Source organism: Ischnura elegans, chromosome 7, assembly GCF_921293095.1.
Source record: "Ischnura elegans chromosome 7, ioIscEleg1.1, whole genome shotgun sequence".
NCBI classification, from domain to species: Eukaryota; Metazoa; Arthropoda; class Insecta; order Odonata; family Coenagrionidae; genus Ischnura; species Ischnura elegans.
Genome location: NC_060252.1, coordinates 55,942,088 through 55,955,918, shown reverse-complemented (window position 1 = coordinate 55,955,918; position 13,831 = coordinate 55,942,088). Strand labels below are relative to the sequence as shown.

Genomic DNA, 13,831 nt, shown 5'->3' with positions numbered 1-13,831 from the left:
TGCCAACTATGATGTTGCAATGTTTCTCGACGTGAGGAGTAAGAGAAACGTCGGCGAGTCTTTTTGAGTTGGTCGCTTGCAGCGTGCGAAAGGCAAATAGGAAAACCCTTACGAGGTCCTAATGAACCGCGTGGAACGACATTTGCATGCTAACTCCTTGGCTGCGTCTGCGTGTGTTTTGCAGATTATAGTGTTTTCGGTGTAATCCTTCTTGATTCCACCCCTTTGGCATATTTAGTTGTCATTACCTCAGAGTAAGCGGCACTGCCATTCTAAAAAGTTTTTTCATATACTCTCTTTGTTATTCATCATCTTGCTACTCAATTTTAACCCACTTTCCGACTAGCAAACTAGCTGAAGTTTTCAGGATAAGTCAGAACCAGATGACAATGCAATATTCTAACAATTTTTATTATGATATTAACTGTATCTCTATTGTTATTAAAAACTTAATATTATGCAAGGAGATTAGTACACGCTTGTCCATCGCACCCACTAGAGCTTGTAGTCTTCTCACTGACTGGATAATCAACGCCTGATCATCCGCGTACCTCTCGGATTTAAACATCATTCCCCCTACTTTTACTCCAGGTTACAATTCATCCTGCGTCTAACTTGTGTTTCCCATGTTTTGTTACCGTAAAAATGGAAATATCAACATGAATCAACGGCAATCAGACCCATCACGTATTGTATGATTTTATCATATCTATCTTGAAGAAGAATGGAGAAGGTGAAATGGACGGAGAGGAAAAGGAACGACGAAGTGCTGGATATGGTTGGCGAGGTGAGGCAGCTTTTAGATGATGTACGGAGGAGACAGAATGTATGGATGGAGCGAATACTTAGCGGGGAGGGGATGTTGAAAATGGTGTTAGAGGGTAGAATGTTAGGTAAACGAGGGAGAGGAAGGAAAAGAATAGGATTTTTAGATAGATTGAAACGGAGTAGGCCTTACAGTGAATTGAAGAAGGCAGTGCTGGAAGGAAAGGGAGGCTCCCAAATCACTTCTTTAGTACTCCATGGAAACCTGCCTTAATCGGTAGAATACTATAATAATAATCTTGGCCCCATGCGCAGGAGCCGGCGATCGCTCATGTACATATTTACTCTGAGGCCTACCTACGCCGGAAAGAAAGAGTGCATTGAGGGGATGATCTCCAGGGCAAGGCCTGACGTTGTATTATGCGGTGGTCTGAGACGTTATGTCGTGCAGATATTAAGTAGGGCGCCAGCACGGTGGATGAGTTAGAAGGACGAAATTCTGGAGAGAGCGGGTGTAGCTCGGTGATACTCATGGCTGTCGTGCGACTTTCCACAGGGATGAGAAGGAAACCGGAAAGGAAGGCCAGCGTCACGCTGATGACATGAGGGTAGAACGGGGCTAAAATAAAAAAGGAGTGAAGAGGAAAAGCCCACTTCAGCCAGACGAATATCATTCGTTTATTTTTTTTCTTTCTTGGAGTTGGGAGAAGTCGTAAAAAATCGCCATTGCCCGGGTTCGGTCGACCTCGTGTGTACGTTCTCGTCGCGACGGGTTTAATGGACTTGTTATCATCCACACGGCTGAGTCGCGTAAAAATAAAGAGCTTCCGCTATGACATATTGCTCTAGGTTTTTACGATATTTCCGCGGAATACGAGAAGATCTCCGTGCCGTCATCCTACTTCCGTCCGACTTCCCATTTTCCGCTAGAAGTTATGGTCCAGAGTGCAATATCCTCGCGTACTGGCGGATCCAACGTTTCTCTTATCTGTGCATTGACCCGAGCACCTACAAGCCTTGCTGCGTTGCCTTGGGGAGATAAACCCAATTGAAAATCGTACCTAAGTGAAAGAATTAGAAATTTGGATATTTATCCAAATTCTTCGTCATTCTTCAAAGAGAATGAATGGTTCTTAACGGAAAGAGATTTGGTGATAATCAAATGGCCAAATTCAGTAATTGATGTTCGTAATTTAAATACCTTCATGCCTTTCTCCGAGCTTTTTTCTATTTCGGATGTATCACTTTTAACCCACCAACTTAATTTAATACTTCATGTACTTTCAGGAATTGCGCGAAAACTGTCAGCTTCGCGTGGTATTATGTTTATCAGTTTTAATGGGGATTAATGTATTCACATACAAGGAAAATTTAGTGTCCCTTAGATAAAGGTTTAAGCCAAATGCTGTGTGATAAAACGCTTTATGTATCATTAACATTTATTTTATTTATTTTTTATTTACTAAATCAAATTAAACAAATAAAATGGGATGAAAATTAATGATTCAGTCAAACGTTATATCACACACAGCTTATGGCTTCAACCTTTATTTAAGGAGCACTAAATTATTTTGAAGTTATAGCGAGGGATTTTGATTTGAAACTGAAAGTAACCGTGATAAATTTGCATTATTGTTTTAAGCCCCGGGGTTGATTTCTTGAGCTTGCAGTTGAATCAAACACTATATAATTGTGTCTAATTTTTGTGAAGGGAAACTTGCGATCTGTGAGGTCTTTTCTAAATATTTATGTACACAACATGGATAGCCAGACGCCACGGCTTTTAACATTGAACAGTCTGCAAAGTGATGTGATGCAAGTAGCTGAAAGCAGTTCCTAATGTATTCTGCTGTTCACTCTTAGATCTCATCAGCTTCGGATATTCGTTGCACCTGGGTGCATCCTAGGACGTTGCACCCTGTAGGGGTTGCTCATAAAGCTTGAGACGGTTGGACGCGAGTTCGCTAGGAAATCGATGCGGGTGAGATAGGTAGCATGTCTCAAACACGGGTGCAGCAGTAAAACCGCTCAAGCAGTTTCCACTCCTTCCAAAGTTCTCCTCCTTACAGTAAATTTGTTTGCACGATCCAGACCACCGCAAGGGTTATGTCCATGAACGTACATCCCCTCAATATTCATAACCCTTTCTAATCCAGAGCTGCTTCTGTGTGAAATTAAATTAGCATACTTCTCATTTTTTTATTTTTAAATTTTCTACTCAATCATAATTTATGTGACAGCAAGATATTTTACCATTAAACTTTGCAGCACAAAAGAATATGTAGTTTAAATCTTTCCTGAATAGAGCTGAGAATGTATAAATGTGTGATGTTGCTTAGAAGCAACATTGGATTATAATGAGTTAATGATTTTCGAATGAAGGGTAAATTTATTCCCATTAAAGGGAAATATGTATAAATAATGTCGATTCTACCCAAATTATTGGGCCTCCATTACATAACCATTTACTTCAGGGTCTGGTAATAAAAAAGAGGAAACGGAATAACATAGTTTTCTGTTTTCCGTCATCTTTAACGGCAAGGAAGAAGATACGCATCTTACATTCCGCTTGCAAAACGCCAGAGCCTATTGACTGAGAGCTTATACAGTAAACTTGACAGATGGTAAGCTTTTAGAAAAGCTTTTGTGTTCTCAATCTTAAAAAAATATCTGCCGTATTCTGTTAAATCGTTTAAGCCCACCATTCCCTGAGAAATAGTTTCGCAGAAAAACGCAGGCTGGTTATTGGAACGTCGTTATTTTACGTAATCTTATCGCACGAAAAAAATATTCCAAAATTTCCCTGCGGAATTTTCGCGAATTGAGATTTTTTAGGGTGACTCCAGAAAAATTTTACGCTGTCTGCGTGTTATTTAAAAATTATGAGAAAATGAATGAATAAGGAAGATCATTTTCATTATGACTTATCTTTCGGGTCTCGGAGAAGGTCCCCATTCCGCTTTTAAGAAACCGATGACAATTATATAATTGACCCGCTACTATTCATCGAGAGGTTTATCACACAATGTGCAGCGTTACTTTCGTACCAGCAGCAGAGGGCGTATCGAAGATCGCATGTTGCCCCTCCGAGCATGTCTCGTGGTCAAGGGGTGGCGGATGGACGTGAGCGGGGTTCGAAGGGGGAAAGGAAGCCGAGGGAGCGAAGAGACGGTGGGAGGGATGGAGTAAGAATACAAAACCAAAAGATAGGAGTGATAGCGCGCCTCGAACACTACCTCATAGGTGGCGTGGAAACGTGGGTCCCCAAATCGTCCTGAGTGCGAACAATATCCGAAATAAGTCTTCTATTGCTTCAACAGGAAATTATAGGTTTAACTTCCTCATTATTTAGCAGTAATAAATGCCAAAAGCCTGTTGAATTTGTAGCTTACAAGGCAATGAACAATATGTTCACAGGCATTGATTGCGTTTTCAAAAATATCAGCCAAAAGTGGTATCAACGCATGTACTTGTATTGCTGAGTGGTCCACTAACAATATAAAAATAATGGCGAAAATGGCTAGTATACCATTGTAGCTATTATAGAGAGTAATTCTTCATTCATGAGGGTCAGGGAATTCCAAAGGCCGTAATGGAGGGAAGGCGATGAAAATTAATTTCGCTTGCCCCGCTGAGAGTATGATCATCAATTGAAATAGTTAAACCGGTTGCAGATGCACCTACAGTCAAATTTAAATTTTCGCTAAATAAAAAAAAAATTCTCTTACACATCAATTCACCTGAGTAATTTTCATACAATTTGAATACTTTATCATAGTCGGTATTCTTGAATAATCTAAAATTTGATATTTCTCGGCGCCACCAACCTGAAAGACCTCGAAAGGAGGAGACGGAGAAGAAGGTTCCAGACTTCGTTCATTCCTTCGAGAGAGGAGTTGGAACGACACGTTTGGTCTGCTTGCTTATATGGGAGAAGAGTGGGGAATAAGATGGAGGGGGTTGGTTGGTTGGCGGTGGTCGAGCGAGGACGTAGGAGGATGGAGAGTGGAGGGCAAACAAAGGCTGGCAAACTTTCAAAGAAACCAGCGAGCAAGCAGTCTTCGGACGATAATGTTGCCCGTTTTAAATGAGACGGGGGAGACGAGAGAGTTGGTTGCTAGCGTGGCCAAAGAGCAGGGAGGGAGCAGAGTTTCTCTCTTTTCTATTTATTCTCATTTTTTTTAATAGGCCAGGGATTTAAATAGACCAGGTGTTTACGTTGTCGATTTTAGTGAGTCCCTCTTTCTCTCGGCGATGTAACATTCCGAAACCCCAGAGATGTGTGAAGAAGCAGCAAAAAGTAAATGGGCTTGGCTAACGTTGCTTTTTTTTTTTAATTGGAATCAATTAAGACTTCAAGGTCCGATCTTGAAATGGTGGTAGTTTCGGTTACTCATACTCTTATATTTCTTTTTATTTTTTTTTTTACTTTTGAAGTTTTCCAAATGATCTTTCTCTCCTTTAACATAGAGAAACCCAGGGATATGAAGAGAAGCAGCAAAAATTTCTGTTACTTTAAAAACAATTTATCAGCTAAGATATCAGGGTCCAATCTTGAAAAGTAACTGGTTTCATTTACTCATACTGTTACATTTAATGATGATAAAAAAGTTGTCCAACAATTCTCCAAATGATAAAACTCCCCTAGCCTTGACCTCGTATTTTCTTTTCCCTCCGGGTCGAAACGAAACATATTCGTTTCGTTTCACTTACCATCCCTGCTTCAAATAGATCCTCAAGGGTGAAGGGAGGGATGAACAAGCTGCATCTCATCTCGGCATGAGGGTAGTTCAAGGGTAGCGATGAAGCAAGCCAACCTCGCGGACTGGCGTGTTCATATTAGAGTGTGAGTCAGCGATAGATAGAACGGCTCGCCGTTGGTAGCCGTTCAAAATATTACCTACTCATTGGAGGCCGTAATATTATTAAACCTTTGGTTGGATTGCCTAACGCCATCATGTAGCTTTAACCTCTTTGGCAAGCTTTGGGAATGATCTCGTATTTTAGAGATTAAAAATAGCGGGTTATTCTAAATGATGTACCCGTTTTCAAAACTTCGTATTTCACTACAAATCATTACATTACAGTACATCCAAGTAAAAATCCAAAATTTACAAGCTTTATTTCAATGAGTAGAGAAAGTTTCAAAGTTTTTTTCGTAATGCGTTATATCAATTTTATTTGATAAATTTAATAATTATTTAGTTTTTTATGATTATTTAATAGGTATAGACGTTATAAAAGTTATACATTTTCAATGTGGCCACCGTTGGCTTCACGGCAATCATCGACGCGGTATCCGAACTCTGCTGCATACCTGCTGCTGTATCGGTAGCAGTTCCCCAGATCGTTCAGAGTGGTTGGTAGAGGTGGGACGTAAACAGCATCATTCGCATGATCCCATATTAAAACAACAAGCATTAAACACATCATCATCATCATCACTGGTCAACAATCCTAGGATTGGTTTGACGCAGCTCTCCACTCAGTTCTCCTATCAGCTAATCTTTTCACTCCTACGTATTTCTTCTCTTTCACATCTCTCTTTACTTGTTCCATATATTGTGTTCGAGGTCTTCCTTTTCCATTCTTGCCTTCCACCTGTCCTTCGACGATTGTCTTCATCAGGCCATCATGTCTCAAGATGTGGCCTATAAGGTTGTCCCGTCTTCTTATTAAGGTTTTCATGAGGCTTCTCTTCTCTCCTACCCTTCTTAGGACTTCCTCGTTACTAACTCGGTCGATCCATTTGATTTTCATCATTCTTCTGTAGCACCACATTTCAAAGGCCTCTATCCTTGCTTTCTCCGCTGCGGTCATTGTCCATGCCTCACTTCCGTATAGGAGCATACTCCAGATGTAGGTTCTTATAAATCGTTTCTTTATTAAACACATATCAATTTAATTTTCGGTATAGAAACAAATTATTTTTTTCTTTTCTTTCCAAATCAATTTCCCTTTCGATTTCACCCTAAATATTTCCGGTTATAGAGCAAATGTTTCGGAATATCCGGCTGACAACAAATCTGTACCTATAAAATTTATAAAAATAGCTTCAAGCGTGATGGAGTGGAATTTTTCCATATTGAAATGAATACTTTAAATTTTCCAAGATTATAAAATTTATTACGACCTTTGTTATAATGTTTCTACATCATCTTTAAGGTACAAATGGCGTGTATTGAATTCGTTCCTTGAAGGTGATTTAGTAAAATCGAAACTTCATCTAGTTTGAATCTTTGGATTTTATTTTATATCATTCAATGTTTTTTTAAGCGGCCCTGTTTGCTTTCTTTTTATTTATTTCCAACTGACTCGAAAACAGACGACAACAGACATCTCAACATTTAACAACTTTTAGGGGATTCGAGCGATTAGCAATGTAGGAGACAAACAGTAGTATTTCGAAATCTGTACCTAATTATAGCTTCGTCATTACTAAGTTTAAACACATCTATCCTTTGCGACAGTTCTTATACGACTGCAGTTCGTGACTTCTCCCTGTTATTCTCTCGGCATAGTCATGCCGGACACCAAGAGAACACTCGGCAGTCAACGTGAGGCACTTCCCATCCGGGAAACACCTTAAATCCGTTCTCATGCTTCCACCATAGTGGGACTGCTGCCGTGAATTCTGATCACATAGATGGCACGAGCAGATGCATGAGTTAAAGGCCCTTGCCCCTGGCAACGTAGGCATCTACTTTGTTCCTCGCAATGTGCTGCTGTTTTTGGACTCCGATAAATCATAGTATAATGAGACTAACAAATGCTTGTATGATAGTATAATTTTAATGCAATTCCCTGGTAATAAAAAATTTCATTGCTGGCAGTGCTGCTACCTTGGGCAAATGACGTAATCGTGCAGAGCTGGTATTACGTGTTTCGCATGCTTAACTCGAACGGAAAACCAGGCAGGAAGCTTACGGTATTTTTTTGGTCTAAAAATCAATTTGAAGTGGTTTAGCGCGTGAGTTGGAATTTATGATTAGATCGATTCAAAGTAAAGGTAACGATGCTCATTCTAACGACCTCAGGACATTCCTATCTATATATTACACAGGATATCGCTTTGTTATCATTTCATATCATAATAAAAATATTCTATTTCAATTATTACAGAATACGTATTTTCTTGGTTCGGGTTTAAATTGGGATAATCGATGAATTCCTTTAACAAAGGTTAATGAGACGTAAATAAGCAATGCAGGAAGGACTTATAGTTGTGAGTAAGATTAAGTAAGAAAATAATGATCAACTAGGGAAAAATCTGCTAATTTTTCCAAATTTATCTTGTTGTTATATAAGGGATTTTATTGCTGTGACTTCGATGAATTAAAATATAGTAAACTATAATTTACTAGCGTCGCCTTTGTTGTACATTTTTTTACTCTTTCAGCAGAGGGACTTAAATGTTGTCCTTACTAACGACAAACTTATTGTTAGATCATAATAATCAACGAATATATGGTATTGCCCTCAAATTTTATTAACAGCGTACTCGGCGATACTGATGGGTACTGATGATGATTGTGTAGCAATCGAAACACAAGTACTAAGCTGTTATAATAAAATTTGTGGGCAATAATATATCTTTGTTGAACATTAGAAGTATTATTCCGTGACATCTCTCCGCAAAAAGTTGACTATAAACTTCCATCATTACTAACAGATAAAACCCACACGAACTTCGAGAGTCAACCAAAAAATTACCACCCTCGCTTGAAATATTATTTCAGAGCCCATTTAATGATGAGGTTTTACGTCTCATTAAGATGAATTTGTCGTGGTAGAAGAAAATTACGCCATCATGATTGACGATCATGTCTTGGGGCGCCGAATGATTTACGTGCCGAGTTACGCGGGGCTTTTCTTATTAATGTGCCCTTAGGGTGTCTCGTGAGTCACATTTCGTCCGAACGTTGCGACACTCGCTCGGGCACTTAATGTCGTTCCGTACCGCTGCTCCATAAAAGGAGACGCTCCCCAAACCTTAATATGGTCACACCCGTCCAACCCGGAATATAATGTGTGTAGGTAGGTATTTATGTAGTATATACATACATAAATGAGGGAGAGTGTGCCTTGAAGAGACCCGAAACCCAAGGTCGATTAGTCTCGTTCGGAGACTGTCCCAGACGAGGAACGTCTCGACTCGATTTGGGTTGCAAGGGTTAACCGCTAGAGGGGTGCGATCCATAAAGGTCGTCCCGCATTGAAATTGGCCCAACACAGTGCTCATCGTAGGAAACCTTGGCTATGCATTTTAGTTCTTTTTCTGTCGTGGGAATTCTCTTTGCAGGATTTTCTTAATCATTCCCGCGGCAATGATGCCTACTGAGCTATAGCAAGGGGTATAACATTAATTTCATATTTTAAAGATGTAGAGAAGAATATTTTGGACACTTCACGGGTGGACAATTAACAATTTGTCGGCGTGTCCGCCCACAAAAATTCGTAATTTAATAAATTAATATTCAATAAAGTAATAAGAATACTTTGATCAATGTTGTTGCTGAGGTGTCTCGGATCTCTCATTATATTACTTTATTATTCGGCTCTAGGGGTTAAGAATCCTATTGGTTATAAATATAATCAACCATTCCTTACCCTATTTCCCCTGAAAATGTGGTTTAATACAGCATAGTGTAGAACCATATGGATCACTAAACAGGTCGCTTTCAATTGGGAAGGAGCTAATTTTTTCAGTGGGTTAAAAATAAAAATGCATGTTTGAGTAAGGTATTATTTCCTCAGCAAATTTTAATGAATTAAACACGAAACTTAAATATATATCCACGCTCCCCCCCCCCCCCTTCGTCCTTTTGCAATAAGTTAACGCCTTTTGGAATATATACCGAGGGATCGGAAGTACCTCTGCTACTTCTTTAATGTTTTTAATCACATTTTTCTTTTTCAAGTATAAAATCGATATTTCGGCGAGGGGCCATACCATCAAAATGGTTCTTTCTTTCAAATATGATGACTTCGTCAAAATGTTTCATGATAGCGTGCATAATTCAGTACCTTTCTCTACTAGTTATTTTATCTCTTCCTTGTATACATATGTATCTTTATATCCATATGTCATTGCATCGCGATTACGAAACCAATTAAATGGTTTATTTTTCGAAGGTTATGGCATAAGAGCCATAATTTTTCAGCCACTTGATATTGCATCGGAATGTTTGCGATATTGATCTAGTATTGTATTATTCCTTTGTCTAGTTCTTGTTTTTTTTCCTAAAATTATTTTTCGTTTCATCTGAAAAAAAATAGAAATAGAAAAGATCTTATATAAAAATGATGGGGTGTGTGGGATGGATGGATTTATTTCGCGACTGCAACTTATTCTCTAGTCTCATGACCTTATTCTTCTTCTTTACCCGCAGGTCCACGCCAAGCACGAGGAGAAGACAGATACAAAATCCGTGTACAGGGAGTACAACAGGGAGTTCCTCCTGCCCAAGGGTACGAACCCAGAAAGCATCAAGTCTTCGCTCAGCAAGGACGGAGTCTTGACGGTCGAAGCGCCACTACCAGCACTCGGCGCGCCCGAGAAGCTTGTGCCCATCGCCCACAACTAAAATATTTAATGAAGAATGAATGAAGAAGAGAAAAGGAAGATATGAAGTAACACCTCTGCCAAGAGAAATGAAAAAAAAACGATGAATGCGAGATCCCCAATTTATTTAAATGAAAATCACCGTGAAAATCAAACGCGCAAGATGCATGCGAAGTGACTTAATACTGACATTGAGATGAATTTTTGTGTAAAAATTCTGATGTTATCTACAATATAACCTGATGAAAAGCCCAGCTTCTTAACTGCCTCGAAGCACGTGCCTCCCTTCCCATTCACAGCCACCATTATTGTAAAAGAAATGAAATAAATCACAATATTCTTTTTCCCCACGATATATCCCTCGCAGGGGAAAGATAATGATGCACCATAAGATTTATACGCTTATCTTTTTTATCCTTTTTTGTTAGCTGCGCAAGCGTGGCTGCTTCACCATTTTCCCATTCCGGTCACTTTTACCCAAACTGGAGCTCCCACGCTCACTTACTGGATACACCACTCTCCACCACTTCTATATTCAAATTAAAAATAAAAGAAAACACGAGTTCTCTCACGCTCGTACACCTCTGCCGGCCTGTGCTCCTAAGAGATATCTCTAGTTCCTACAAACAAGCCACAATAAATCTCTCTTTCCCTCTACCACACAAAGGCAGAGAAGTTCTCCTCTTAATCCCCACCGTTTTCTCTCCACAACCACCTAACTCTTTTTTTCTGGTCGCTTGAGGGGTCGTTAAACCTCTTAGAAGGGGCACGCATGCACTACTGGAAGGACTCGCTTCTCCTTTTGTATATTCTCTTTTTTCAATGTGCTTTTTTCTATATAAATAAATGATAAGTGTAAAAAATGCTGGAGTAGGTAGATAGGAGGCCTCCCTGTTGTGTGGAGGCCACCATGGTCGTTCCTCTAAAACATGCTCGACGATGTTAAGAAATCGAGGAAAGCTGAATAAAAAAAACACCTTCCCTGGAATAAAACCTACTCCTCGAGACTGAAGTGTGGTTCTAAACTGCCCTACCAGCAGGTGGTTTGCCCGAAAATACCCACGCTACTCGCCTCACACAATACATCTCTTTATACTTTCTCTTATACATCCACTTCGGAGGAGATGGTGCATGCGAGAAATGTCCCCCCTTATTCCTCCGACTTCTGCGAAGTGACTTGTGGTGTGCCTATAATAACCCATAGAGGAAGACCAAAACTATCTCCTTATGGCACATTTTGGAAGGAAAATGACGCAGATGTGAAATAAATAGCCGTACAAATACAATAGGGAAGGGATTTCACTGCACTAAGGTTTCACTAGGGTGGTCTTTGCTATCGGTCGCTCGTCAACTTTGTCGCGATCATAATCGTCGTCTTCATCATCATCATCGTCATCACTTATATAAATAATAATTATTATTATTATTATCAAGCGAATAATAAAATTTCACTTCTCCTGTCGAAGAAGTGGTGGCACTTAGTGGAGAAGAACGACATCAAAGTGAACTAGTTTCATATTTTGCACTATTTTTCCACGGGGTTTTCTTATTTGCTGTTGCTGTTCATTTCCAAGTGTGAGAATACTGCAAGAGTATGTATAATTTATGTAATTAGGTGTCGCCTGCCTGTTTGGTGCAGAGGGAGTGCTCCAGGCTGGAGGGAAAGGTGTGACAAGGGAGAAGGTCAATGTAGTTTTCTACGAGGGTAGATACAGGAAAGAAAGAAGGAAGATACCAGCATGTCTGAAAAAGAATTAAAGCCTAATAGCTTTTTATCTTCTTCCCCGAGTTGCCTCTGTCCCTTCCGCTTATTTCACTGCTGTGGACACCAATTAAAAGACATGATAAGGCATGAAAACCAACGTTGGCGTCTTATTGCGCCACAAACAACGAATTTCCAACTTTTTTTGTAAGCGCTTGTTCGGCTTTTTGCCCCTTTCGAAAAAAAAGAATGAAAAACCCTATTTGAAAGTGGTATTTTTTTATTGATATTAGCCGTGTCTTTAGACGGAAAATTAGTTATTCCTCACGACTTCACGCTGATGTGATTTTTAAAAACTAGAATTAAAAATTTAAAAAATGTATGTCCATGTTTTTGGTTTATGTATATACTGAAGGCAATTGATGTGAATGGGATATTATAAAAATAAATGTGAAACATTATACTTTCAATGATTGCGTGTTTACTTCATTTTACAATCCCTCCTTCCATGATAAGGGGCTTTTACTGTGGTAAAAAATATAACAATATACCACAATTCCCAATATAAGATAATATTATTTTAATCCAAGTCCGATATTATCCCCTGGTGGCAAGAAAAATCTAGCTACAAGTCGAATAAGATATACTGTACGTGACTGCTGTAACGCCTACCAGCAGTAAAATAAACAAGTAATCACTTGTACTGTTGGGGGCAGTAAATATCTCTTTCGCCAAAACTCATGGGAATGCAATAGCTACGCATAGCTAGCTAAGAGGGTAAGGTGTTCCAATAGCTTCACAAGGCGAGATAATTCAAGAACAAGTACTCTTAGCCGCAACAACCACTTTTGCCTGACTGCGGCAAACTTGAGACTGGAGCTGAAACCTCATCGAACCACAACTTCTACCTCAAAATATATTTTTCAAACTTCCCTATATTGTAATAATAATGTATATTTACTCCATAACTATTCATATTACTTAAGTACAAACAATTCGCAGCTTTAGGTAACTCAAAGGTACAAGCACCTGTATTCAGACTGCCTTCCGTAAATAAATACATGACATTGCTTGTGATGTCATACAAAATTGAAATTTTCCGAACGAATATATGTACAAATATAAGGACAATTTCATTTATGTCCGTTTGTGAACAGAAAATATGTCATTTTAATAGTACATCAAGCTATATTATAGAAACACTCATAGTTAGTTACAATTTTGAATATAATATGAGTTATATTATTATTATAGTATTCTACCGATTAAGGTAGGTTTCCATGGAGTACGCAAGAAGTGATCTGGGAGCCTCCCTTTCAATTGACATGTATAATGTCACCACGTGAAATTTTCATCTTTATTTAATTGAGGGATGATTACACAACTCTTCGTTAAATTATGTTCTTAGATAAATGTCACAAATGTCCCCTCGGCGCTTTTGATTCACAATTTGGTTAAAGTGTATTTCAACCCTTATTTTTGGTGCATTAGCTTTAACGTGACGGAATTCCAAACATAGGCATCCATCGAAAAAAAATCACGCAAACTACCTCATGAAACATAAAGGAACAGAAGGAACCTTTTAGGCAATAAACAAATGTACGTGGGTGTTGGGCTGTTTGTGGAGACGAGTAAAATTTGATTATACCCTGAAAATAGGTAGGCTATGTGAGCACATCTTAAGGAAGATAGAAGTAAGGAGAGATAGGATGGACAGAATCTTGTGTTGAGGTTAGCTTGCTGAAAACCTTTTAACTTTAAAGTTTTGAAAAAAATGCATTTGTATTTCCCATCCCAAG

At 39.0% G+C, this 13,831-nt stretch overlaps 1 protein-coding gene across 1 annotated transcript in view; it reads left to right on the top strand.

Moving 5' to 3' along the window:
* The window catches only part of LOC124161824 (alpha-crystallin B chain), a 52,789-nt gene extending 40,287 nt beyond the window's left edge, over positions 1-12,502 (top strand). The window contains exon 3 of the mRNA XM_046538019.1: positions 10,158-12,502. Within this exon, the coding sequence (XP_046393975.1) occupies positions 10,158-10,352 (195 nt within the window). The 3' untranslated portion in view covers positions 10,353-12,502. The remainder of the gene's footprint in view (positions 1-10,157) is intronic.
* The last annotated feature ends 1,329 nt before the right edge of the window (positions 12,503-13,831 follow it).